This window comes from Palaemon carinicauda, chromosome 2 (genome assembly GCF_036898095.1).
Source record: "Palaemon carinicauda isolate YSFRI2023 chromosome 2, ASM3689809v2, whole genome shotgun sequence".
Taxonomy (NCBI): Eukaryota; Metazoa; Arthropoda; class Malacostraca; order Decapoda; family Palaemonidae; genus Palaemon; species Palaemon carinicauda.
In genome coordinates this window covers 131136429-131149075 of record NC_090726.1, presented here as the reverse complement: position 1 = coordinate 131149075, position 12647 = coordinate 131136429, and the positions used below count along the sequence as shown (strand labels likewise).

The 12647-nt window shown below is 36.6% G+C and overlaps 1 protein-coding gene across 10 annotated transcripts in view; it reads right to left on the bottom strand.

Moving 5' to 3' along the window:
• Positions 1 to 355: 355 nt before the first annotated feature.
• The window catches only part of LOC137627039 (sodium-independent sulfate anion transporter-like), a 477203-nt gene continuing 464911 nt past the window's right edge, over positions 356 to 12647 (bottom strand). For all 10 annotated transcript variants that reach the window (XM_068358087.1, XM_068358069.1, XM_068358033.1 and 7 more), the window contains one exon: positions 356 to 794. In XM_068358087.1, the coding sequence (XP_068214188.1) occupies positions 643 to 794 (152 nt within the window). In that variant the 3' untranslated portion in view covers positions 356 to 642. The remainder of the gene's footprint in view (positions 795 to 12647) is intronic.

Below are 12647 nucleotides of genomic sequence, written 5' to 3'. Positions count from 1 at the left end.
TATTTGGGGTGAAGATTGCTATGTGTCGTATCAAGATATACATCCCCTGATTTTATGCGATATCCTTAAGAGAAATTTTAAGGATATTTGCGCCAGGAGTTAGAATTCTGGAGACCTAAAGGTCAATTCTCTGGGAATATCACTGTAGCCAAATATCCCTTAGAAAGCTACTAATAGGAACCTTCCATTAGGACGACATGGCTTGAGCCCAAAAAATCTGTAGACTCAAAGCTGAATGAATTTTTAACCTATAAATTGAAGAAGGACAAGTAGAAATTTTTAATTTCAATATCATATAATCTGATATAAGTCATATAATACTTAGTTTCTACATTAGTCTTACAGTACTATATAATACTTTGTTTCATGGGTAAGGGTATTTACAATAAGAATTGTTATTACATATTAAAAATAGATTCAGTTTATAATTTGTAACTTTTAAAAAAATTACATTTTAAAAATCTATCTGGTTTAGTATAGAAAAAGTTACAATGTTAAATTGCCAGACTGAAAATCTAGATTGTTGATTATTAACCTAACAAATAAACTTAACAACTCTCGAGATAGTTTAGAAAAAACTAAAATACTGGCTATTGACTTAGTTTTACAAAAACTAAATGTTCAACCCAAAGTTTACTGTAGTTATGGGTTGCATTTTTGTATAACAGGTTTAGGATCTGAAGAGTTGGCACCTAACAAAGGATTTCTTGCCTCAGGATCATTTCTGTCATTATTGGGAATGTCGTTGTGTAAACTTGCAGGACTGCCAGTAAGTTCTTCAATAGGACTCATTGCTGGAAAAAAATGAATGAGAAAAATATTAATAATTCAGGTACTGTATAGGTAAGTATTGATTAAACTAATTTGCATTTTATAGTTTGTATATATATGAATAAAGATTCTATTTTACATTTCAGATGAAGCTTCTGATAATTTTTTAGAGGGAAGGGAGATAGGTGTGGAATATCACAAATATTTACTGTTCAAACGAAGTTGTAGATAATGTGTGTATTTTGGGTATAATCTAGCAGTTTGTGGGATGTAGAAAGTGGAAATTATTTCATTCTGAATAAATAGGTTATGATGACTTTGTACTGTTTTTCTTATTAAGGTGATATGGACGTTTTTTTTTTCTTTTTTTTTTTTTTACACGAACACAAACTATCATCCTTTAATCAGATTATGACTCCAGTGAAGTTGGAAGGGCCATTTAAACTTTTAACGAGGTAGTTATAGTTGCTGATAGGCCCCACCAACTCGCCAGGCAGAGCCAAGGTCATTCAAGGAAAGGGCGGCTCACAACCAAACTAAGCTTATGTGGGTGGAGTTATAAGTCACCAGTAGAGCCATAGGTGTTGTTTCTGTCATGTTTATTAATTTCTAATCACCATGCCATCACTTTTTGTTGTATTTTGATGACATAACGATAACAAAAAGGACATTGGTATTTGTTTACAAGAGCACGGTCTCCATTTACTCAAAAATTATGCAGTCCTGCAGCTCTCCTCTTTTTGTACAGTATTTAGGAGGTTCTCTAAATGTTAAGTAAGTAAAAAAATAGCAAGATATGGTGCGCAAGGAAGGGGGAGGGGTTGGTGGAGTGACACTTTTGAGTAATTGCTCCATTTTTAATTTAGTATATGTTTTGAATATATACCAAATGTACGCTGACGTCACGAACTTCTCTTTGGTTGACTATGTTGATGATGTCGGTTCCAGGAGGTTTAGTGCCTCCTCAACCAACCCCTCCCCCTTCGCCCCATGTGCAACATATCTTGCTATTTTTTGTTTTCCCAGCATTTAGAGAACCTTCTAATTACAGTAAAAGAAGAGGAGAGCTGCAGGAATGCATAGTTATGGAGTAAATGGAGAGCGTGCTTTTGTGAACAAATATCAGGCCATTGATTAGGGTATTTGATATTTTTGTTTCCCAAAAAAAACAAAAAACGGATTTTGAGCGAAGCGAAAAATCTATTTTTGGGTGAGATAGCCATGTCGTCCTGATGGAAGGTTCCTTCAGTAGCTTCCTAAGGGTATATATGACTACAGTAGATATTCCCAGAGAATTAAACTAAAGGTTTCACAGAATTCTAACTTATGGCGCGAGTACCCATAAGGTTTCCCTTTAGGATATCGTATAATAACAGGGGATGTATGCTTGACACGCCACATAGCTATCTGCACCCCACATAGCGTTTACGCTTCGAGGGGGAATAGTGGCAAGTTATAGGAGGAGCCGTTACAAAGTTCTCCTCCTCTGTTACTGTTTTGGTACTCGGCGGCGTCAACATCCGGTCGCCATGTTGGCCGCCATCTTGGATGATGCCGCCGTCGCGCGCCATTGTTATTCCTTTCGGCATTTATGCCAGCCTCCATGATACAATAAGATTGGGAGGGACCTGTCAAGGCCGAATAGAGAATAAGGGCGGGTCCATCAGAACAACATGGCTATCTCACCCAAAAATAGATTTTTCTTCGGAGGGATGGAAAGACGGTGTGACTGAAGGTTCCAATGGATTCCTAGCGATTGAAACTTCTGAGCTGGAGAAAGTCGAGACTTCTTGGTGTTGATTTTGAAACCCAGATGTTCCAGGAATTGGGTCACTTTTCTTGAAGCTTGCAAGCATTCTTCGGAGGATGCGGCCCATACCAGCCAATCGTCCAGGTAAGCCATCACATGGACGCCTTGAAGGCGTAGCTGTTGGACGATCGTTTCTGCGTGGTTTGTGAAGATCCTTGGAGCTATGTTGAGCCCGAAAGGGCATGGCTCTAAAGGCGTATTGCCTTCTTTGAAGCCTGAATCCTAGGTAGGAGGAGGCCTGGCGATTCATTGGAATGTTCCAGTAGGCGTCCGCCAAGTCTATCGAGACTGTGAATGCCTTTTGGGGCAGTAGGGCTCTGATGTGCTGAAGAGATAGCTTCTTGAATTTGTTGTTCACGATGAACTTGTTGAGAGGGGACAAGTCCAGAATGACTCTGAGTTTGTCGGAGTCCTTCTTGGGAACACAGAACAGTCTTCCCTGGAACATGGTAGACTTTACCCTCTTGATCACCTTCTTGTTCAAGAGTTCTTGGACGTATTCTTCCAGGACGGGGGTGGAGTGTTGGAAGAATTGATGGAAGGTTGGAGGTGGTGTTACCCAGCTCCACCATAGTCCGTTCTTGATGATGCTGTAACTGTTGAACTTATTTACACAATTATTACTGAACTGGTTTCCATGGTTTGCCAAATACTTGACGCTTGGTCAGAACCACAGTCGAAACTTCATGCCCGAGAAGGGTCTTTATGAATGATAACATTACAATCTTCACTCAGCGAAGCAGCTTTATCAAGTTTCTTCACATCTCTCTCTCTGAAGTACGTTCGAATATGTTCTGGAATTCCTCGTAGATATTGCTCTAGTATTATCAATTCTTCTAAATCAGCCATCTCCTTTACGTTAGCAGCCTTTATCCATCTTTTAAAACATCGTCGTATCTGATAAGTGTAATCCAGGAAAGTAATTTCCTTGTCCTTCCACAAACTTTGGAAATTTTCTTTATAATATTCAGGGGTCATCTTGTACACTTGCAGCACGCTCCTCTTTACTTCTTTATACTCCTTTCTCTGTTCTTGAAATTATGATAAAAAAGCACTGCGGTTTTACCCAGAAAGTACGCTCTGCACTAATACAGGCCATTTATTTTCTGGCCATTCCATCGACGATGCGACCGTTTCTAAATGATCAAAGAACTTGTCCGGAGCTTCTAGGAATTTCGGGATCAACACCTGTGCATTAAACACATCAAACATCTGAGTTGCCGACCTTGCACGAGCATTCAACAGCTCTAACTCCCTCACATGTCGTGCATTCTCTGCCTGTCTTTCTTCTCGTCTTGCTTCCATTTCTTTCGCATGTCATGCTTCTTCTGCCTGTCTTTCTTCGCGTCTTGCTTCTATTTCTTCCTCATGTCGTGCTTCTTCTGCCATCATCTTTAGCTTAAGCAAATTCTCCTCCCCTGCAATTCGTCGAATCTCAGCTTCAACATCCCTCTGCTTTCATGCCTTCATTTTATGGGTTAACTGGTCCTTGCTTTGCTAAAAATTCTTCCAAAGCCTCCTCCAACAGTTCACGACCTGCTACAATATTTTCTTCTGACAACTTTCCCGAATTTATCAATGCTTCTAAGGCTAGACACTTGATTTGGGCTTTAATCATCCCACTCGTTGCATGGCCACCACATACCATTAAGATCGAGAGCCACTGAGCTTTAGTTACATTAGTTTCTGACAATTCCTGAACATTTGGGTTATTCAAAAACTCTTGGATATCAAACTGTGCCATCTTGTAATTCAACAATTTTGAATATCTCTCAATATATATATATATATATATATATATATATATATATATATATATATATATATATATATATATATATATATCTCCTAACGATACACAAAATCCTATCAACACTGTATTGTTCAAAACCTTTATTCAAAACACAGCCTTCTTATCACCAATATTTAAAACACACTCGCTCGATCCCAAGGGTCTGGGTACCAAAAATATATTATACTATGGCTTGTGTCTGGAAACCAAACATATAATATGATATATATTATGGCTGGCAAGCTATACAACCTCACCAATTCCAAACCCACCTGTTGACTTTTACATTAAATCTGTTACACTTGGAAATATTAATACCTGAAATCTGAGACAGTTAGATAACTCCCAAACAGCAATATATAAAACACTGAATATCCAAAGGTCTCTTAAGTACACTTACAACTAAACTGGGTAATTATTCTTAAAAATTGTTTAAAACTATTACTAACTACAATTCCTCAACAGGATACGAGGGAATACAACTTTAAACAATGGTGATTGGAATAATACACTCTTTACAAAAATAAATATATTTATATAAATTACAACACTGAAAGAATTTATATAAAACAAATAAATTAATCGAAATATTAAGTCTGAACAAAACTTAGATTAAGATAAAAATGTCACAATCTGAAAATTATATAACCACTTGATTTTAGATATTATATCTGAATAAACCTTAGACTAAGACAAAAGAAATACTTATGAAAATTATACAATCACTTGTTTCACTTGAAATTAAATCTGAATACATTATTTAAGTTTGAAAATTAATGAAAATAGATAACCAGATCACAATACAAGAATCTATCACCTTCCTTCAGGGCCATTTACAAAACCTCTAAGAGAATTTTTATGAATACTCACTATGATTACAAAAACTCGTTACACCAAACTTTGTTATTTCACTGAACACCTTTAAAGCAATACACTGAGCTGCGTGCAAAGTGAGAGAGGGGGAGATGGCGATCTTAAGGTTGGAATTCTCTATCTATCTATACAACCCTGGGGTCACCTTATATATATGAAACTTAGCTACTTCCAGAAGATTCCAGGAGAGTGAGTTCTGGAAGCATGGGGGCTGGGGAAGGCATCAGAGTTACCAAGTATTGCTCTCTCAACCGTATCCACGCATCGTGAGACAAATCCTCTCAGTCAGCTAGCTCCGCCCACCTTTTGTCCCCAAAAATAAAAAAAAAGATAACATCCTATCACTAACATTTTTTAGAATTATCCAAAGCACATGGCATATTGTGTATTCTCTCACAAACATGAAGCAATACCTCATAAAAATATAAAAGAACATTACATAAGCCCTTGTTACTATCTTGTATAGTCACAGAACACTCTCAAACGGATTACGTAAGACTGTAATAAAATTATGTGAAATAAAACAGTTAATTCATAAAAAATAATGTAAATTTACATATACTGACTTGAATAAAGAATACAATGAAATTAACAACGAAAGTCTTACGTAATTTACATAATAAACTTGAATCTACACGAGAAGGACTCATCTTAAGAGCTGGCTAACCTCTCTTCAATGCACAAATAAAATATAAATAAAATCATCAATCAACTACTGTATTTACTCTACACTAGACCAGCTTCGTAACATAGCTCCTGCCAAAAAGGATTATTTATTCCGGGCCTGAATCCATCACTTCAGCCCGAGATAAATAATCTGTAACCACGTTAACTTTACCTGATATGTGCTTTACATTAATACAATACAGTTGCAAACATAAGGACCACATTGTTAACCTTTGATTATTATTTTTCCTTTTCTTAACTAAAGTTAAAGGATTATGATCCGAATACACTGTAATCTCTTCATTTTGTAGTCAATTCACGTGGATTAATAACTTGTTTATTGCTGCGACCAACCCCAGCAGTTCTATTTAAACTGTCAAGTTGACTCGTTGATGCTTCTTCAACTTCGACGACATAAAACAAATAGGGTGAAGAATTCCTTCCTTATCTTCTTGCAATAAGACAGCTCCAATTCGTTAACCGACACATCCACTTGGATAAGGAATTTCTCGTTGAAGTGCGGTACTTGAAGTCTCGGTTTTGAAGTTAATATGGTCTTCCTTAGATTTTTCCTATTTCCTTGTATCTTGATAACGTAGGTCCGGTCACTGCTCTCCTCTAAAATCCGGAATGGTTCTGGGAACTCGTTGGCGAGAGGGAATCTCCTTATCGATGCGTAGACCAACACCTTCTGTCCTACCTCAACCTGTCTGTTCATACTCTTCATACCAAACCTTTTCTTTGCTTGTCCTTGACTCGTTTTCACGTCTTCTATGAAAAATTTCCTTAGCTCGCCGATTCCTTTCCTCAAATCCTTGACATTTTCTCCGTCCGATTCCTCTCGATCCTTCCCTTTCCCTGCCAACATTTTCTTCGGTCCTTTGCTGAAGGGTTCTCCTCGTACTTTCATCAGGCGTAAGGAAGCTTTCTTGCACTCATTGGGTTTTTCAGCCATCTGACATTTTTCTCCATCCGTTTCCTCTCGATCCTTCCATTTTTCTGTTAACATTGCATCCTTCTGTTGCAATCCTATCAGCCTTTTCCTGGTCACTTGTCCTACTTCTATTGCTGAATTTTCTATTTCTTTTAGGTCCATTTCTTCTTTGTCCTCTTGTCCGTTCGTCTGTCATTCATCTTCGGTTGGGCCTACTCTGGAGTTCTTTTCTTGCATACCATCAAGGGAATCCTCTTCTTCAAACCAACCCTTCAAGTTCATTGCTCTTTCAATTTCTTTTTCTTCTTTTTCAGCCACTTTCTTCGTCATGCTCCAAGTCATCACAGAACTAGGAAACAGATACGAGTAGTCCTTCCCGAGTTCAGTCGTAGGACTATACTTCAAAGGTTTCTCAGTTACAATGGGACAAGGCACGAACGGTGCTCCACCAACCTCATTACCCAGCAGGATGTCTACTCCTTGGAGAGCCAATGAATCCTCTACCACAAAATCAAAATTATCTGTCACCAACTTGCATGACAGTTTCAAACAGCAAATAGGGGTATCCTCCTCATCTATTCCCTTCAAAATAACTGAGTCTCCTGTGAGAGACTGTTCCACAAACGGGTGTACTTCTCGTACCACCACACTATGGTTACAACCTGTGTCGCGCAATATCCTGACCGGGGTTCGCTGACTCCCGTCTATTGATGCTAACATTCCTTCATAAATATATGGTATAAAGGCATCCACGCTGTTTGGGTTCATCCTGTTCGTTGTGTAAACATTGGCTGGTTTATTTTCTTCTCCGCCCTTTCCTGATTGTTTCTTCGTCTTCGCATTCTGTGAAGTCGAATTATCCTTAATCACTTGGGCAACTGCTTTCGATTGGTTTGACCAACTTTCCTTACTGATATGGCCTCTCTTGCCACAATTAAAAACAGACAATATCGACCTTCTGCACGTCTTTCACAATACTTGAAGGAGGACGATTCCACGATTGTTGCTGTGGTACTATTGCATTCTGCTTAGGGACAGCACCAGTGCTACTTCCGTTGTAACTGTTGAACTTATTCACGTAGTTATAACTGAACTGATTTCCATGGTTTGGCGAATATTTAATGCTTGGTCAGAACAAGGGTTGAAACTTCATGCCCGAGGAGGGTTTACGACTGATAATATTATAATCTTCGCTCAGCAAAGTGGCTTTATCAAGTTTCTTTACCTCTCTCTCTCTCAAGTATGTTCAAATATGTTCAGGAATTCCTCATAGATACTGCTCTAGTATTATGAATTCTTCTAAATCAGTCATCTCCTTTGTGTTAGCAGCCTTTATCCATCTTTTAAAACATTGCCATACCTGATAAGCGTAATCCAGGAAAGTAATTTCCTCGTCCTCATTTATCAATGCTTCTAAGGCTAGACACTTGATTTGGGCTTTAATAATCCCACTCATTGCATGGCCACCACATGTCATTAAGATAGAGAGCCACTGAGCTTTAGTTACATTAGCTTCTGACAATTCCTGAAAATTTGGGTTATTCAAAAACTCTTGGATATTAAACTGTGCCATCTTGTAATTTAACAATTTTGAAAATTTCTCCAAAAAAATATATATCCTAGAAATACACAAAATCCTATCAACACTGCATTGTTCAAAACTTTTTATCAAAACACAGCCCTGTTATCACCAATATTTAAAACACACTCGCTCGATCCCAAGGGTCTGGGCACCAAAAATATATATGATGATGGCTCACAGATCTGGGTACCAAAATATATATTATACCATGGCTCGTGTCTGGGAACCAAACATATAATATGACATATATTATGGCTGGCAAGCTATACAACCTCTCCAATTCCAAACTCACCCGTTTGCTTTTACATTAAATCTGTTACACTTGGAAATATTAGCCATTGAACACTGAGACAGTTAAATAACTCCCAGACAGCAATATATATAAAATACTGAATATCTAAAAGTCTCTTAAGTACACTCAAAACAAAACTGGGTAATTATTCTCAAGAATTATTTAAAACTATTACTCACTACGATTCTTTAACAGGATACAAGCGAATACTACTTTGGCCAATGGTGACTGGGATAATACACTCTTTACAAAAATAAATATATTCTATATAAATTAAAACACTTTGAAAAAATTTATATAAAACATAAATTACTTAAAATAATAAGTCTGAACAAAACTTAGCTTAAGACAAAAATGTTACGATCTGAAAATTATATTACCACTTGACTTTAAATATTAAATCTAAATAAACCTTAGACTAAGACAAAAGAAATACTTATGAAAATTATACAATCACTTGTTTCACTTGAAATTAAATCTTAGTACAATATTTAAGTTTGACACTTTATGAAAAATAGATATCCACATCACAATACAAGAACCTATCACCTTCCTTCAGGGCCATTTACAAAAACTCTAAGAGAATTTTTATGAATACTCACTATGATTACAAAAACTCGTCACACCAAAACTTTGTTTTTTCACTGAACACCTTTAAAATAATACACTGAGCTAGGTGCGAGAGTGAGAGAGAAGGGGAGATGGCGGTCTTAAGGCTGGAATTCTCTATCTATCTATGTAACCCTGGGGTCGCCTTATATATATGAAACTTAGCTACTTCCAGAAGATTCCAGGAGAGCGAGTTCTGGAAGCGTGGGGGCTGGGCAAGGCATCAGAGTTACCAAGTATTGCTCTCTCAATCGTATCCACACATTACGAGACAAACTCTCTCAGTTGGCTAGCTTCGCCCACCCTTTGTCCCCAAAAATAAAAAAAAGATAGCATCCTATCACTAGATTTTCGCAAATTTTCCAAAGCACACGGTATATTGCGGATTCTCTCACAAACATGATGCAATACCTCATAAAAATATAAAAGAACATTACATAAGCCCGTGTTCCTATCTTGTATGGTCACAAACACTCTCAAACAGTTTACGTAAGACTTTGTAACAAAATTACATGAAATAAAAAACTTAATTCTTAAAAATAACGTATATTTACATGTACTGACTTGAATAAAGAATACAAAGAAATTAATAACAAAAGACTTACGTAATTTACATAATAAGCTTGAATATACACGAGAAGAACTCATCTTAAGAGCTGGCTAACCTCTATTCAATATATATATATATATATATATATATATATATATATATATATATATATATATATATATATATATATATATATATATCGGTATAGAGTTTACATATATCTGCAGTTAATGATTGAAATCAATTTTTGACCAGAAAGTAGAAGGGAGTTGTTAGTCATGTACCAACAGCAGTAGCCAAAAAAAGGGATCAGCTATCTTATGACCTAATGAGGTCATGATAGTACGCAAGAAATGCAGTCTCATGCATCAAGATGTTTTGGCCGCTCTTGTCAACAGGGAAATTTGTAAATCTGTAGGCTATATGTTTGGTAAGACAGTGTGTTTGCACAAGGGCGGGGAAGAGGAATACGATGACAAATAGTCAAATGGGTCAAGAATGCTCTGGTCTTAGCATTAACTATATGATAGCAAAAAACCAACCGACTAGCTGTAACCAACATAAGGGTGTGCCTCACCCCACTTTGACAATTGTCCAATTTAAATTACAAGAACTTGTAAAAAAAAAACTCGAGCCATAGAAGAGCCAGAATAGTTGTTGGGACATCATCGTTGATAGTTGGAGGGCTTTGCATTTGTCCGTTGTTAGAGCGCGACCTTAACCCTAACCCTTTTTGATAAAGTTATTGCTATTACAACTTTGTCATGTGATTGTACTTAATACTAATTCTCCTCGCCTGTGAGTGATAAAGTATTTCAAATTACCATATAACAGGAAGTGTAATCAAACCAAGAGAGAATACTTATAATCATGCTGCTTGTGATAATAAAACTAAGAACCCGCACTTGAGAGTTAAGTTTATACTCGCCCTAAACATTTTACTTTTCTATTTTGTTTATCACCCAGAAAATAACCACATTACCCAAATAAGATTATTTCACATAATTACTCTACATCTGGAGATGACACCTTACTGATAGGTAGGTGCCCCAACACCTTTTTAAAGGTCTGAGGGTCATTCCAGCTATGCTGAAGTCCCACTCCTACAGTATTAAGGACTTAGGTTTGTATTGTATAGGTAAGTAAAATACAATTTATTTTTGAAAAAAAAAATTAATCCTTAGTTTTCTAATCATCATCATCAGCTGTTGCTAGTCCACTGCAGGACAAAGACCTCGGACATGCCCTTCCACTCCCGTCTGCTTATGGTCTTCTATGCCAGCCTATACCCAGAAATAATCTTAGCTTGCCAATCCATCGTCTTCATTTCTTTCCCCCGCTTTATTTTCAATGTATAGGGACCCATTTTGTTATTCTTTTTGTTCATTTATTATCTCATTCTCATTATATGTCCTGCCCACGTCCAATATTTTTTTCTTATATGTTGTTAGAATATTCTCTACTTTAGTTTCCTCTCATATCCATGTTGCTATTATTCTGTCTCTTGGTGTTAATCCTATCATTAGTCTTTTCATAGTTTGAGTTGTAAATAGCTCATGTTTTAAGGCTTTAGTAAGGCTCCAAGTTTCTGATGCATAAGTTAATACTAGTAAGACCATCTGATTTATTACTTTTCTTGATAGAGTGGTATTCTAATTTTCATAATCTCATTTTTCTTACCAAAGCTCTCCATCCCATGCTTAGCCTTTTAAATTTGGTCTCATCTCATGGGGAAACACTTGTTGTCTATCCTAAGTATGGTTATTCATTAACAATCTCTAGAGGTTTGTCACTAACTTTTATTTGTTGTCTCTGCATTTTCATTAAACCTTATCTTAGTTTTACTCTCATTCATTTCAGTCCTACATATTTTCTTTCTCTATTCAAATCTTCTATCATCTTTTGCAATAACTGTCATGATTCACTAAATAGAACTGTCATCTGCAAATCTTATGTTGTTAAGGTATTCCTCATTAATGTTAATTCCTACATTTTCCCAAGCTAAATAAAAAAAAAAATACTTATAGGCACACTGTGAATAATTTAGGAGATGGGGCCTCCCTGTCTAACTCCTTTCTCAATAAAAATTATTTTGCTATCTCTATGTAGTTATAAAATTGCTGTACGTATAGATATTGTCAAGTGTTCTAACATAAGATTTTCTATGATTTACCATACATAGAAGTAGGTCTGAGGGCCATTCCAGCTATGTTGAAGTCCCACTCCTACAGTATTAAGGACTTAGGTTTGTATTGCATAGTTAAGTAAAATACAAAATATTTAAAAAAAAAAATTAATCCTTAGTTTTCCAATCATCATCATCAGCTGTTGCTAGTCCACTGCAGGACAAAGACCTTGATCATGTCCTTCTACTCCCATCTGCTTATGGTCTTCTTCGACACAACTGGCCTATTCTTTCCACATTCTCCTCTTTCCGCATACACTTGACAACACTGAAATTATCAAATAATTCTTCTTCTCTGAAGAGGTTAACTACTACACTGTATTTTTTCAGTGGCTACATTCCTCTTGGTAAGGGTAGAAGAGACTCTTTAGCTATGGTAAGCAGTTCTTCTAGGAGGACACTCCAAAATCAAACCATTGTTCTCTAGTCTTGGGTACTGTCCTATAGCCTCAGTACCATGGTCTTCCACTGTCTCAAGTTAGAGATCTCCATACTATTTCTCTTCCTCGTGTTATTTTGAAGTTTTTATAGTTTATATATAAAAGATTTATTATTTGCGTTATAGTTCTTAAACTTCTCTTGA